Source organism: Cyanistes caeruleus, chromosome 2, assembly GCF_971803275.1.
Source record: "Cyanistes caeruleus chromosome 2, bCyaCae1.hap1.1, whole genome shotgun sequence".
NCBI classification, from domain to species: Eukaryota; Metazoa; Chordata; class Aves; order Passeriformes; family Paridae; genus Cyanistes; species Cyanistes caeruleus.
The window spans coordinates 76,910,906-76,927,192 of record NC_141702.1 but is presented as its reverse complement, the minus strand read 5'-3'; the positions used below and the strand labels follow the sequence as shown (position 1 = coordinate 76,927,192).

Genomic DNA, 16,287 nt, shown 5'->3' with positions numbered 1-16,287 from the left:
CCCCAGTATGAAACATCCCCAGGTCACTTAGCACTGACAGTGACATCACACTTGAATAATCTTTAGGGAGCAACAAAAAGCATGCATTTTTCAACAGTTTCCTTCTAAGAAACCACTTCTGAGTTCAGAAAGGCCCAGGGAAATCTCTCTGGAAGGTGGACACAACTAACAGCACACTCCTAAATAATGAATGTGGGCATGTTAGCATTTCTATGACAGTTTCTGTGAAGAATTCTCTCTGCTGTAAGTTAATGCAGTTATGTGGAAGTCAGAAGCAGCAGTAAAATAAAATTGCTGAAGCTGCAGTTGTAGTTTTTTAAAAGGAAATATATAAGCAAACTGATTGTAACAGAAAACTGCACATGCTCTGATAATTCACTGTTGTCAGGTGACAATTCCACTAAACTCCTACTAATAGAGAAGAAAAAAGTGCTCTCCTTCATTCCACTGAAATTATTTGTTTCGTCAAGTGCCAGTCAACTGTCACATCTCACAGCAGTTTCAAAGGTCTGGTCTATCTACAACATCCTGAGCTCATGCTCTCATCTCCCCCCAGAAAATCAGTATCACTGCAATCCCTGCTTCTTTCAACTGGTTATGGGCTACCTGCTGTATCCTGAATTATAACTACATGCATATACTAAATACATACAGATGCAGCTTAACATCTGAAATCCTATTCAAAGAAAAAACAGTTTATAACTGGCTTACAAAGAAACACAGGAAATCAAAGATTTTTCTTTTTTTTCCCTGTTATTTCCCAGTCCTGAACAGGATTTACACATGAAACATTTAAATCAAGATCATAAACAAAATCATGGATGATTAAAAGATCTAAAGCATTACTGGAAGCAACTTGTTAACACTGTAAGCCTTACAGATAATAGATGAACTTGCTGAGATGCATTATTTGGTCAGTATTTCTCATTTGGGTTAATGAAACATGATGGATAGCCAAATGATAGGCAATCTTTCTTCAATATACTGAGTCAAGCAAGTATCCCACTATTAAAGTGCAAAACATTTCAGCACAAGACATTTCAACAAGGCATACAGCTCTTCATATAAGTGTAGCTGCTATAGGAAGCAGACATGACCTTTATTACAGGCTTTGAAATCCATAACTTTTCTACCAATTCCCTCAAGACAAAATATGAAAATACTTAAAAAAAAAAAAAAAAAAGAAATCTTACGGCTTGAAATGCAGTAAGCCAGCCTGCAGTTGATCCTCCTGAACAGTTGCTTGTTGATTGGCCAAAGTATAAGTGTAAAGAGTTGAATGAAGTTAATGATCAGTCCTGACACTATAAATATGTAGCAGATCAGAAGGTGGCAAATGAATTGCGACTTCAGAAAGCCAACGATGTCCATGATTTGCTGAGAAAGCAAGAGGGTACCTTCAGACAAAATTCAGAAGACAACCTGCAAAACCAAATAGTATCAGCAGTTACGGAGTGCATTTATTTCTACAGACAGACTTAAAACAGACTTCATGCTTACACTTAAAATTAAATCTATGGTAGGAAAAAGCCTGATGTCAGTATTTTCAAAAGTAACAATGGAAAGAGAATACTGTATTTGTGAATCAATTTACATTTGTCTTTGGAAACAAGTTTTCAAATTTCAGTCTTAACTTGTAAAAGCCCATGAGTGTATGATTCCATTCCATGGACTACAATACTCTTCTATATAAGGTCTTCATTGATAAAATATTTTGGTTTGAACTATATGATAGCTTTGATATGAACTTATATTTTTATTTGAATTGTCTGTACTTCATAAGACCTATACTGTCACCTGTGTAATATTCAGGAGCAGCTTCAAAGTAAATGCAAACTTTAGAGCTTAGGAGATGTGCTTTTCTCTACAAGCTATGCCAGACATGGTCCCCAAACAAGACGTAGCAGCAGCCCCTTATTTCTAGCTTTATTGTCTTCCTCCCCTCTCATACTCAAATAACAGTTGATTTTGGCAAGAGAAGAAAAGCTGGGCTATGCACAATGCACACAATTTGTTCAATTATTCTTTGACACTGATTCTGTCAGTTATAATCCATAAAGCCAGAAATGAAACATCAATAACAGTAGTAACCCATGACCCAGCAGTGTTTCCACTAAAGAATCAACTCTACGGTTACTTATGAAATGTTTGTATAATTTTGGGAAGGTCCAGTCCAACATTAGCAATTAAGCATTCAGAGGAAATGTCCTCTGCAGAGTATTCTGACCTATCAAATCTTGTACTGACCTCCCCCTACCATCACTACCACCACTGCAAGAATGAAGACACATCTCACAGTAAACACAACCCCCAGCATTCTGAATGCAGTTAGTCAGGAGGTGCTCTGCCATGCTGTTCCATTCCTTCACTGCTTCTCCCTCTGAGGCATGGAAGAGTTTTCCCAGGGAGGAAGCCCTGAGACAGTACTTCTGAATGTGCCAGTCACATGCAGTAGCAAAACAGCAGCTGTCAGCAGCCTAGGGAATTATCTGATGAAAAAAATCTTTATGCCTATCCTTTTAGTTTATATGAGATCCCATTATGTGAGGCACTGAGTCTTAGATCAGTGTCCTGAAACATTTATTTTACCACCCTTTGCTGACTCTGCTCGCCACAGCAAAGTGCACACATAAGAACTGCTCAGAATCTTCAGAAGTTATTTAGCCAGTTTTTCAACCACAAGGAAGATGAAGAAAATTTTAAGAAAGAGAATCAGTATTGTTGTATAATCTATATAAAGAGTTTATGGCAGTCCCAAGCCTATTATTAGCAGACAAAATGTGCCCTTTTGTTCCCTTTATCTTGCTGTACTATTCAGTACCACAGCTGACACCAGCTGTAGCTCAGGACGGCAGAACAGGCCTCTATTCATTGTAGTAAACACTGCCATGATACTCAGAAAAAGCTTTTCCAGCTTTAACAAGCCTTCCTGTTAAAGGTACAATTCTTAGGGTGGCACACAATTTACTAATTTGGGCTTTGACCAAAGGCTTTGTTTTTGAAGGCTAAGCAGAACGAGAAATGCTGTCTAGTAGGAAACACTGCTGTGTTTCTTCTCCAGCCCTTCCACTGAACACTCAGAAGACAAAGCCAATCTATTAAAAAGGCAGCAACCTTCTTTAAAACAGAACAGAAGCAACCAGCTACCTGCAAGTGGATGGTTTCAAAGACTCTACAGTGTCCAAAAACCTGATGACTGGGTTTATTATTTAGTCCTTGGCTAAAACTGATCAAAAGGGGTTTTTTGTGATAGTCTGCCTGTTTAATTCTATCCCACAGAATCACAGTAACCTAATTCCCAGAGATCAGTAAGACATGGGATAAAACATAAAAACAGCAGCCACAAATAAAGACTGTAGCACTGTTTACTTAGTGAAGACCTGAAAACTCACTATTTGATATAAACAACATAAATCTGCTGTAGTAAGAAGCTGACAGACAGGCTTTGTAACAAAAATAATTAGGTCTTTTGTCCACCAATTAATCCAGCAACTCTTTTTTTTTTTGTTACCTTTTCATTATAACAGATGTCAAACTTTATTAAAATGCTATGTTTATGTGAATCATTTACTTCCTGCTGGGTCTTTAAAATAAAACTTCGCAGAAATAAAATAAACACATATGCAATAACACTGATAAAACATAATTATTGCCTTACAATTTTATTAAGCCACAATAGAATGTCTGAAAGTAATTAATTCCTCACTTTCTTACTTCAGCCATCAAACTTCATTTTGGTAAAGCTTCAGAGAGCTGTTTTAAGGCAAACTAAATCTACTTAAGCAATAGCATTCAAAGGCATCTAACCTAACTGGCTCGCAAAAGTAACAACAAATGAGAGACACTGCATTAATTCTTCTTTTCCGAAAAGTAGGGACCACAGAGAGAAATTTTCTCTTTTGACTAAATGCAATCTGTTTTCCCTATAAAATGTGCAAACTAAACATTGTATATGGAATGGTTGCTAAGTTTTTGTTTCTTAGACATAAGCTCATTCTTAAAAGATTTTTTCTGGACTGTTTTTATTACCCAAACTCCAAGAATGCAATGCATTCTTGGTACAAGTAACAAAAATAATCAGTTCTGATCTTATGAATGAGGTCTAGAAACATGGGTTTAATAGTCCACAGGAACACCTTACATTTACTCTTTCGCTTCCTAAAAGTCCTCAAGGATGACATCAACATAACACCAGTTTAAGTGATAAAAGAGTCAGGTCTTTAATTCTTAATCCATGATGCTGGTTTAATAAATTAGTGATTTCTTTATAGATAATGACTGAAAAATACAGCAATCTTTTAAAAACAAAAGGGCAAATCAATGCATTTTCTCAGAGGCTATTAAGATCAGAATGCTGCCAAGAAGCTCTCTTCTATCAAACACCCTTTAAAATTAATTAGGAGAAAATGGCTAGCTAGAGCACCTAAACCATAGACATTCTTTAATAACAGTTTTCCTTTGGATACAGAACAAAAGACTCAAACCTCAAATGTCTGTTTAGGGACTAAGTCAACAAGCATCTATTCGTGAGACTAAGAGGTCACACGTTCAGGTTTAAAAGCAAATTACACGACTATTCATTCTAACTCTTTCCCCTCCAACTTCCAGTCCTCAGCAAGATTTACTGTGTTTTCCACTTCAACTACGCTCAGCATTTCCTTCTGCTTAGACTAACTGATCAGGAGGACATAGAAGCGATACGCCAGGTGAAGAACTCTATGCCAGCAGATGCTGCTGCCAGTGAACAGCATTCTATTAGAACTATCCAGTTCTATTTCGTACTTCCAAGCTACAACTAGAGATTTCATAAAGAACACAACTGTTGGCACTTTTAGAGGAAGCACACGAATGAAGCAAGAAACTGCCACTATTTCAAAAGTTCACGTAGTATATAGAGTTCTCGGAGTGTGGAAAGCAACATGATACGTATCTGACAGCATCTAGATTGAGCTGATATCACTCACTTAGAGAGGCAAGTCATCAGTATACCTTTTTTTTTCAGTACATATTTCAAGCATACATGAAAGTTTTCACTTACATCTAGTCTTTGATTCAGTCCTCAAATGCTTTGCTGCAAGTTAAAAACAGCCAACCAGATGATAATACTGCCCATTCTTGCATTTTCTCATCTAAACCAGATTCTTGGATGGATGAGTTACAAAGACTATTATGAAAATATGCTCAGGTCAGATTGAGCAGTTTCAGTAGCACCTTTTAAGTCAGTATCAGCTGCCACCAAAAGCCCTGTATTTGGCACTGGTGAAGCCACAATTGAGTACTGCATCCAGTTCTGGGCCCCTCACTACAAGAAGGACATTGAGGTGCTGGAGCAAGTCCAGAGAAGGGCAAAGGAGCTGGTGAAGGGTGTGGGGCACAAGTCCTGTGAGGAGTGGCTGAGGGAGCTGGGGGTGTTTAGCCTGGATAAGAGGAGGCTCAAGGGTGACCTTGTTGCTCTCTACAACTCCCTGAAAGGAGGGTGTAGCCAGGTGGGGGTCTGCCTCTTCTACCAGGCAACCAGGGACAGAACAGGAGGACACAGTCTTAAGCTGTGCAAGGGGAGGTTCAGGCTGGATATCAAGAGGAATTTCTTCACAGAAGGGGTGATTAGACACTAGAATGTGCTGCCTAGAGCGGTGGTGGAGTCACTGACACTGGAGGTGTTTAATTGGACCTGGCACTCAGTGCCATGGTCTGGTTGACATGGTGGTGTGTTCAGTCACAGGACGGACTCGATCTCTGAGGTCTTTTCCAACCTAAATGATTCTGTGAAAAGATCACAGACATATATATGCAGCACTGCATATACATCAGTCTATTTTAACAGTGCTGCTGTACATGAAATACATATGCAAAGCAAGTCACAGGAAGCCCCCGTGCTCTGCTCTGTCAGTGAGCATCTAGCTAGCAAAAGTGAGCTTGCATCTGTGTTTGTATTCATCTGCAAGAAGACTGCATCTGTACACACCTCACCAAAAAAAAAACCCCAAATCTGGAAGAAGAATTATCTATTTGCCTCATACTTTATTAGGGTTTGAATCACTTTCCATCTCCCCCAAAGGCAATTACTAGAGCATTTTTTACCTGCCTTTCTTTGTTATCAGCTGATGGTAAGTTTTATTAAAGTTCTCTAAGTAGAGTCTGTTTTGACCATGATGGTAACTGGTGAATGAATCCCCCTGTCCTTACCTCAACCCACAAACTTTTTTGTCCTATTCTCTTCCCTTGTCCTGCTGAGGAAGGGGAGTGAGGGAACAGTTCAGTGTAAACCTGGAAATCAGCCAAGATCAACCCACCACAATTTCTCCAAAAACTCCCAAACTGGGGAATAATTGGAGCATATCTTAAGACCTTCCCCAAAGTTAAGGAATCCTTTTAGATTTTCATGAGGAGTCCTGCATTCCTGAGCTGCACATTGTTACAATGGAGATATCAGTCAGACTGGCTGTTGCAAAAGCTGATGAAGGAATACCACCTACCAGCAAGATTCAGTATTTCGAATCTATATACTTGCTATAAAACTGACTTACTGTTTATCTTCTAGTGAGCACAGAGATAATTTGTGTAACAGAGTGTAAACTGAAGAAATAAATATAATCCGGGAGTTTTCAAATAATTATCGCAGCATAATGCTTTCCTCTTCTCCCTTTTAAATTTTCTTCCTGCTGTGATCTAATGTAGGGAAAACAGCTACACAAACCCTGCATGCCTGCCAGGACACAAGTCCTCTGTGTACACATACCTTACTGGCAAAATGCATAGCACAGCTCCTGTTAGACTCAATGCTTGTCCCAGCATAGCAAAGTGTTTATACAGCAAGGTGAGGAGGATGACAGCGGTTTGAGAGAGGCATGCATAGTCTGGGAAGGAGTGGGAAAGATGGGGAGCAACTGCTCAACTTCTGGTGAGAAACAGTTCAGGCTTGCTTCTTTTTCCAGAAGCATGGAATATTCAGGGAGGAGGGAGATGAACTTAAACAAATATCAATAAAAAACTCCTTGGAGATGCAACATTTAGGAACTGCAGGGCTTGTTGCAGAGAGGAGGTATTTATTTGTAAAGAATAAACCCCTTGAAGTTAAGCACTTCTGTTCCAAGCTTCTAAAGAGATCCTCAAAAAATACATCAGGGTGAAGTACATCAGTTATCTTGGGTGCAGAACATGAAGTTCACAAAAATAGCACTGGAAGGCAAGTTGCTTCTTTCCAAAATGCCAAGTGTTTCCGTTCAACTGTTTCCCACACAGATTTCTGTACTTTAATAAATTCATATATATATGCATATAAATATATACGTAAGCGCAATTATCTGCAATTAGCTTGGGAAAAAATAAAATAAAGTGCTGCATTAAGATACTCAAGACGTAGATGAGTTTATCAGAGTTCAGTCCTGGGAACCACTGAGTCCCTCTGTTTCCCTTTTTTATTACTTTAACTGGGTCCATTAACCTAAAAAGCCACTTGCACTGACAACAAGGGCACCAAGCACCACACACATATAAAGCTAAGGGACTAAGCAAGACAGCAGACCTAAACAGTAAAAAATTACAAGAAAGCATACTGAGAATCTAAGCAGGATGTGGGCTATGCTGTCACACTAACAAAAGCAACCTGGATAGCTCCTCAAAAATAACCGAGGTGAATAACCACAAAGGGTGTAGGACACGCAACTATATCACATGCTCACAGACAATTTAATACTTGTTTTCATGGATAACATTTAGTGCTTAATCAAAGGTAACGAGACCCACACATTACTGTCATCTAGCACTCCATAAAAAACAAGCCCCCCACAAACATGCTTGCACAAAGTCACTTCAGTGACTTACGGCATTCTGCAAAAGGACAGGTGGTTTGTTAAATTTCCAATTCTGAATTTTTGCAACAAACAAAGCCCTGGCAAATATAAATACACCTACGTATGTCCGTAACTAGAGATGCTTTTTGCATTTATGATACATGAAATTTTGTACAGAACAGTCATGGCCTTATTTGGGGCAACTGTTCATTTGAAGTAATGAGATCAGCGTCAGCCTAATTAGGGCATTGATCCTCAATGCACAGCATAAGAAAAATGTCTCAAGGGTGAGATCCACACCATCACTCCTTACACAAGAATTTAAGACATTAACAACTACAGAGGCAGCATGGGCAGTACAGCAGGATGTTGCCACCAGCATCGTAATACCTGCCCAACATCAAAGGCACACTGATCACCTCTACACTGGGCATTTCAGGAACGGATCCAACACATGAGCAGCTACTGAATTCTTCAGTGGTTATTAGAAAAACATTTATTTTAAAAGAGCCCAGATAAATGGGGGTACGGAAGAAGGCTGACCAATGATTATTCAGGAGCTTGTACAAAAACAGGGTTGCTTTTGAAGATTGTGCTGGGAGTCCAAACATTCTCTTGATAAGAGATAAGCTTTGGAAAGGCCTCTCCTATGAAGACTCATAGCTTATGCCTACTGATTGTCCTCACTTTGTTTTAAGAACTACAGATTACATTCACAGCAACACAAAGGGTCAGCACAAGGTACAGACACTGCTTATACAGTCTCAACAGAAAAAATACTTCCCCACATCCTAACCACATTTACATGTGAGTCAACACAGAAACATGGATCACATTTACTTCAAAGTTTCAGATACTTATTTCTCCTATTCTTACCCACAATGAGTTGCAAAGGTAGACTATGAAAGTATCACCTCCTAACTCCAGTTCCTCAACAGACAAACACACCTCAAACACATAAGCAGTTGTATCCAGGCAGGAGAGTTTCATATCCCCTCAGCAGACTTAGTAACATGAGCAAGTCCATTTCTCTATGCAAGTTGAAATCCTTCATTTATATAGGAAAGTAGTGTGGATTTTATCAATTTTTTTCCCCTGTATTTATCCATCCCCTCTGATAGGAAAAGCTACAGCTATTCAGAAGACACTAGTGAAATACTGCTGCTGGTCACCTTTTACCTCCCCTGGTAGAGAGCTTGTGAAAGTTACACAGTGAATCCACCACACAGCCAACACTGGAACCACAACCTGTCACTTCCCCAGGCTCCAGCTTTCAACACAAAATAGTACTTTTCATACCACTTTATTTGCCTTCTTGCCCATGCTCACGTTTTCCTCACAACACCTTTTAAAAGGCCACATATGGAGGGCAGAGAGGGAATGGGCACATCCCACAAGGACCTTCAGCAGAAACAGATGATGCAATAGGTATAAATGCTCCTGTACAACCCAGGATGTATGTGCTGATCTAATGCACTCTGCTTTCCCTTCCTTTCTCCATTCCTCAGGAAATGTAAGTCAAGTATTCAGCAACTTGGATGGGTCTGTACCATAAACTGCAAGTTACAGCTTTAGCACTGAGTGGGCGGTATTACGTGCATTTGTGAGGACACAAACAAACGTCTTTCCTATTGTTCTTATCCAAGAAGGAATTAAAGGCATTGATAGATGCTGCAAAGACATCAATCAGAAGGTAAAAATTATCAGCACTGAGAAAAGGTAACTTTCTTTCCTTGCTCCCATATAAAGACCTCTTTATAGTTTCTGGAATTGTGATTTACATTTTAGCAATTTTGGGCAGTGCTTTTAAGCCTTTTCCTAGGAGTCTAATTCCTGACTTGTGCGGCTTTGTTGTTTCGTTTATTGAAATAAAACCAGAAAGCTCAACTACAGAATAATGTAAGATTCTTGCTGCCACAAATTCTAAGAAAAAAAATTGTGGAAAGTAGCAGAGATAGGGCTCAAGTCACTGAGCTGAGAAATACACCACGGTTACAGCACCGCTAACCAGCAACTTCAAGTGCAACTTCCACCACTGAGCTGCGGGCTCAACAAATTTTCTACTGTCCCCAAAAGCCCAGTATGATTACTTCTAACACGGGGCCTCTCTCTGAGCAGAGCTGCAGGGCCCCTGCTGGAGACAACCATGTTCTGCTTGGAGGGTCTGAGCCCTGCTGCCCACACTGCCACTGACATAACAGGTACATGGCACAGACCGCATCCTTTGTGCTTCCAAGTCACACGGTATGAGCCAACAGCACCGACCTTCTCCATAAGGGTATCCAAAAACTTCCACTACAAATCACAAGATATTGTTAACCGTGCTGGAAACAAAAAGTGCCATTCACCTGATTACAGCTCCAAGTGAGCTGTTAGGTTTTTATATCTTCTGTGACACAAGACAGTCTCCTTTAGCTAAGCCATTTGCATATTTTTAATTAATATGAAACAACATTAGTATGCTCTTTGAATATTAAGGAAGCATTAAACACAAAAAGACTCACAAGGCCTGTTTTAATGTCTAAGTATTGATTTAATTTGTCTATATGCTATCATATGATACTGAAGAGTATGAAGTAGCTGAATTTCTCCTTTATGAAAATCACATCCCAAAACTGGAAATGACAATGCAAACAAAAGATGTAGCCCCACCAAGACATTGATACACAGGATATTAATACTTATTCCTTAAATATTGTTTAATGGTTCTTTCTGTAGAAAATAGTTTAACTGAAGAATGAAGCTTCCAGATTTATTATTTAAAGAAAACCAACTCCTGCCCTAACGATCTAACACCCAATACTTAAAAAATAAAATCTTATAGCTGAGATGTGGATGGCATGGTTCCAAAAAATATGATGCCAGCTACAGTGAAAGGCTCAGATGCACCTACACAGGAAACAACCAAATGCCAGGTAAAAATCTAAATAAACATGGTGACTGCTTTACCCACATATCAGCAGCTCTATTCTACATCAATTTTCACTCACCTCTGCCTCATGATGTTAGTGTTCAGAACTATTTTGTCACAATATGAACTAGGAATACTTTCAGCCTCCTCATTCTTCCTGACCATCAGTCCCCTAACAGCCTGATTTAATTTGAGAACTTCAGAGAATGAAAGTCTTTATCAGAGGCACCAGTAATAAAGAGAGGTTTCATTCTGGACCCGATTCAAACTGTTGAAGCCAGAAGAAATCTCTCAACAAGTTTCAATTGTCTTTGTTGTTTAGCAAAGATTATGACTCCAAAACAGCCAAGTGTGATGTAACTAATCAATGATCTTGTATTCTCAGCACTGAAAGCCAGGGCTAGTCAAAACCACCTTAAACATCCAGCAAGATCATTTAGAGAGAGTGTCTGAACTGACTGCATTTACTTTACTGGATGGCACGTGTGCAGATGTTAACAGTTCCTAAACATGCTGCTAAGAATCCAGAACATTTTTATAAATTTTGCACTCAACTAAGCATTAGATAGATACATTAACACCTGGATTTTCTACAACATCACTGAACAACTGCACATGCCCAGGTCCTTCTAAAAGCCTGGCTTTGAGCATTTCTCCTGCTTACTTTAAATATTTTTGAGATACTTTTACAAGGCTTAAATTCAAAATGAAACTTTTCTGTCTCCTGCTTGGGTGAAATGCAATATTTATGCACACACTCAGAGGCACAGGCATATAAAAAACATACAGTGAGACAGAATCACAGAATTAACCCCTGATCAACCACCTGGGACTTGAAGGGGGGAACCTCATAAATGATTCATGTGCAGTTGCAGTCTGCTTGCAGTCTGCTGCAGAATGCTTCTAGACCTTCCAGAAGTGCAAAGCGGTATCTGCAGTAATAGTATTTTCCAAAATGCTCAAAAACACGGTAAGAAGAGGCGACTTACAATGTGTGGAGACACGGATAACTTGGAGACAGGGAGAGAAGCAGGACACAATTTACCTTTCACAAAGTAGATGCCACTTGAAATCATGTGCCAATTCTCCCCAGATATGTTTCTTTCCCTGTCTTTAACAGCAGCTGTTAAGTCGAGTCATCCTTTTTCCACTAGATGAAAAAAATCTCCATTATTTGCAAACTGAACCAGCACGGACAAACCATTACATCCACCTGGATTCTACTGGGAAAATGTGACTGAAATTTAATTTTGTTGGTCCAATTAAAAGGAAATCTAATGAACATCAGAGGTTTTTCAGATGTTAATAAACAGTCCCATATGCAACTGAAATCAGTGTGCTTGTCTGCCTGTCTTTAGTCTTTTGCAAGTAAACCCTCTCTCAGTGACCTTTTTCTCTGACTCCTTCCCAGCCTAGAACTGGTTAATTGCCTTTCCCTGTTATTTACGCTACAGTAGAAACCTCAAGCCAGGTCAGCCCTTTTGCAAGAAGCAGAAAATTATTTCAGTGTAAAGCCCTTTGTGAAAGAATATAACACAACAGACAGAAGAGCAGAAGGTCAAAGCAGTGGCATAAGAAGTAAAAAGGCTTTAAGCTCAATTTGAAGAACAGACCACTAGCAGGACCATAACCCAGGATCTCCTGGTGGGCTCACTACAGCTGTTACACTGTTCTGCTCCGTTCTTAACACATATCTTACGTGCCTTTTCAGCAAATCCATTACAGCTATTCTGTTTTTCCCACATTACCGAAGAGAGTCTTTGCAGCATTTTCATCCTTGCCACAACATGCAGTTACTCTCATCCATTTCCATTTCTTCCTTCTCTGACCTTACCTTGGACTCTACCTCCTCTCTAGTTCGAGGCACTGGGGGAAAACAGGGGGAAAGCATGAAAACGAAGTGAGTCAGCAGTTTCTGAGCAGCACACAAGCATTAGTCAGAGTTGATCAGGGTACTCACCACAGTCAGATGTGAATGAGCTCAAGACCATCAAACAACAGACTGGTGAGCAAACTTTGCCAAGCACCTGCAAATGAATCACTGGGCAAGGCCACCCCAGAGATAAAGCACTTCAGGGAAAAAACACATTCTTAGCTGCCACATACCACATATTTGTTCCTGAAAGGCAACAAAGCACACAGGGTACTGTTCTGTCACATTTCTACTTCCTTTACAAAATGCCCACTGCATTCAGTACAGGTGAATCAAGCACACCTGATGAGACAGTTGCCTTGACTAGTATGAGGTTTCCTCTAATAAGTGAAGCCCACAGTTGCAAAAGTTTTCCTGAGTAAAGTACATGCACAGTGCCCTACTATGCACTGTTGCCCTCCTACTCATCTGCTCCCTTATCAGGACACACCGACAGCAGCAGTAGTGATGCCATTACTCAGGAGTTAGGGAAGTGGCATTCCACATCATGCAGTGGAAATCTGAATTCTTACAATTAACGACCAAATTACTAATACAAGTTCTGAGGGCCATAAGTGCTCATTTGCAACACAAGCATGGTACCTTGCTACTCTCAGCACAGCTGTGACAGTGTCTTCCTGCAGAAAGAGATTTGAAGGGGAATTGTTCCTAGTCTTCACCTTCCAGCAGTAAAATCAAGGGTACACACCAGAAAAAACAACCTACCCCTTCCAGCAGGGCAGAGTACAGCTGTAGGATTCTCATCCATCATCTGCAAGAGAGCCCTTCTACAAAACTCCTCTCTGCTATGGTACAGTAAGTCCATTAAACTGTGAGTGATGTACAACCACCACTCCAGGAGAGCACACCTCACTCCAGGGAGATGAACACTGCTTCAGTGCCTCTGCATTCGGGCTGGACAGAACAAGACTTACCGTAAAAAAACACCTCCCCATCAAAATGACACCTACTGAGTTTCAAGAAACACAGTTAATTACTTCTGTTCTGTGACTCTGAGCAAGTGCTAACCTCTCTGTTCAGTTTCTCCACTTTGAAAATACATTACTTCCACCGTGTTGCGAGGCACTTAATCTGTTAAAGTGCTTGCCAACAACACAACTTTACTTAAGAGCAACCTTTATCCATAAGCAGCTTGCAATATGTTTTCTCTTCTCTGCAGACTTCCCAATATACTCTTCCACATGTAACCTGATCCTGTCATCCATAAAACACAGTAAAAGTTTCATTTTTCGAAACAGCTTATTCTGACATTGTTAATGGAAAACATTAATAGGGAAGAGCAAAGATACACATAATATTTACACAAATTTCTGAATAAATACATGTTTTAATCTGTAGTATTTGGAAAACCACAGCATTTTATCAGCTACAAGCAGCTAAAGAAAATGACAGCAAACAATTAGAGCACATCAACTATTCTACTGATCCATGCAGTCAGTCTTTACACAGAAGTGGTCCTGGCATATATAAACAGACCTTTGTACATCTACAGCAATCTTACCCTTCACATGGGAAGTTAGAGAAAAAAAGGCTGCAAATTTCAGCTAAAGTTGTTTCACAACAGTTTCTCTACTCCAGCAATTTTTAATTCTTTTGCTACTCACTCTAGTGGGAAATCATTATCAGTACAAGTTGAGGCTACAATCGCCTGGGACAACATCCTGGGCTGGAGGCATCACTGTTTTTAAATAAATGCTTGGGGTTTTTTTTGTTTGAGAGTTTCTGGCATCCTTCTACCTTCTTGTAAAGCATTTTCAGTTTTCACGTAGCAGCAAGGTTGCTCTCTCTTGCATAAGGTACATCATTCTTAGATGTTTGCACAGGGACGTAAAACACGGCTTTTAGGTATGTGTAACAAAGAACCAAAAGTCTTGGTGCGGGACATTATTGAAACAGACTCTTTCGGGGGTTGACTTTTCAGGCACTCGAGTGTGTGCTCACTTGTTGAAATAAATGCTAAAACGCATTACTTGTTATTTAAATAACGTTCACCACACGGTTATCAGCCGACACACCTGAACTCAGCTCACGGCCATTATTTAATTCTGCTTAAATTTTTTTTACGAACAGACGCCGACAGGTGAAAGACAGAGCTCCTACAACCCGCGATCACATCACCAGGGAGACAAGACTGCCCCTCTCCCCGCCTCAGCTCACGGACTCCCGGCTACGACGGACGGAGCAGCCTCCACGACCGACCCGCGCCCGCGCCCGCCCGCTCCGGACCCCGCCGCGCCCGCTCGCTGTGGAGCGGCGCCTTCGGGGAGGCGGCAGCGAGCGGGCGACGGCACCAGCCCGTTCCCGGGGCAACCGCTCCGCCCGCCCCATCCCCGGCCACACGCCAGCCGCGCCGAGCGCCCGGCACCGGAGGGAAAGTGGCAGGGGCGGCACGGCCGCCCGGCGCGGCACAGGGGGGCTCGGCAGGGCCGGGCCGCCGTAGCTCCGCCGTCTCCACGGAAACCCCGGCGCGGGCAGCGCTCGCCACACAAAGGGGGCCCGCAGGCGGCAGGAAAATTCTCGGCGGCCGCGGAGAAACGGCGCGGGTCCGGGCGGCGGGGGAGACCGGCGAATAAATCGGGGAACTTGTACTCGCAGCCCACCGCCCGGCTCGCCGCCCCAGCGCGCCGGGGGGGGGTGGCAGCGCCGGGCCGGGGCAGGCTCGGGGCTGGTTTTTCCGCCCGGGGCAGCACGCCGGGCGGAGGAGGGGGGGCGGCCCCGCACCTGCGGAGCGCGGAGGGCGCCAGGGGGAGAGCACGTACCTGGCGCCGGCGGGCCTGGGCACGCGTGCCGCGCTGGGGCGCCGGGAGCGGGCGGCGGCCGAGCCGCACCGGCTGCCACTACTTTGCACGCGGCGGGAGCGGGCGGGCGGCTCGGGCGGGGCCGCCAGGCTCCACCCGCCAGGCGGCTCCACTCCGGGAACAGGGCCCCCCTCGCCTGCCCTTCCCGCCGTCATCATGTCACTTCCTCCGGGGGCGGTGGGAAGGGGCGACCCCTCCCCGCCCCGGCCTCGCCCGCCCTTCGGAGTGGAGCGGAGAAGAAGAGCCGGCGGCGGCGCGGCTGAGGAAGGGCAGCGAGCTCCGAGGCGGGAGGGGGAGCCGGGGGAGCGGCGGCCCGGGGGAAGGGGCGCGGTGCAGCGCTCGTCCCCTCGGAGTCGCCGGCGCTGATCGGAGCTGGGCGCTCGCCATCCCGTAGCGGGACAAATGCGGGGTGAAGGGGGAGAGGGGACTGTCGCGGGGCGATGCGCACCTGTGACTGTCTGCCCCTTCAAGTAGAAACCGGGCAGTGAAAGGGAGCTCCACGGCCTGAGTGCTGTGGAAGAAGATAAATACCGTGGCAGCCATCCAAGCGCCAAGTACCCTGACACACAACATTCACTCTATGTGACAACGCAAACATTTGCTGCCAGGCTCTGATTGTGGGTTGAAAGGCAGCTTTCATGAATAGAGAACAGCAGGAGCCGAGTCTATTATAAACGCCCAAAGCATTGGAAGGTGATGGTGACTGGGATGACACATCACTGGGACAGTCCTGTCAGCTGCTGGGTGTCTGGAAATAGCGGGGCTTGAAGTTGGCAGGTTATGAGCAGGATAGAGCAAAGCCTTATTCTAGTCCCGGTCCTTACCAGCCACGTAGAATCCCTGTTTATCTTC

General features: G+C 42.8%; 1 protein-coding gene and 1 pseudogene across 4 annotated transcripts in view; one reads left to right on the top strand and one right to left on the bottom strand.

Annotated features, from left to right (window-relative positions):
* AGPAT4 (1-acylglycerol-3-phosphate O-acyltransferase 4) overlaps positions 1-15,681 on the bottom strand; it is a 72,722-nt gene extending 57,041 nt beyond the window's left edge. Inside the window, exons 1-2 of one of the 4 annotated variants that reach the window (XM_086877993.1) lie at positions 15,397-15,681; positions 1,194-1,422 (exon numbers count right to left, since the gene is read on the bottom strand). In XM_086877993.1, coding sequence (XP_086734119.1) covers positions 1,194-1,371 — 178 coding nt within the window. In that variant the 5' untranslated portion in view covers positions 1,372-1,422; positions 15,397-15,681. Of the gene's footprint in view, positions 1-1,193; positions 1,423-12,664; positions 12,907-15,396 lie in introns of those variants that run through there. The other 3 variants (XM_086877996.1, XM_023923732.2, XM_086877995.1) reach the window with 3 other exon arrangements.
* LOC147654939 (uncharacterized) lies at positions 14,681-15,801 on the top strand (annotated as a pseudogene).
* Positions 15,802-16,287: the final 486 nt, after the last annotated feature.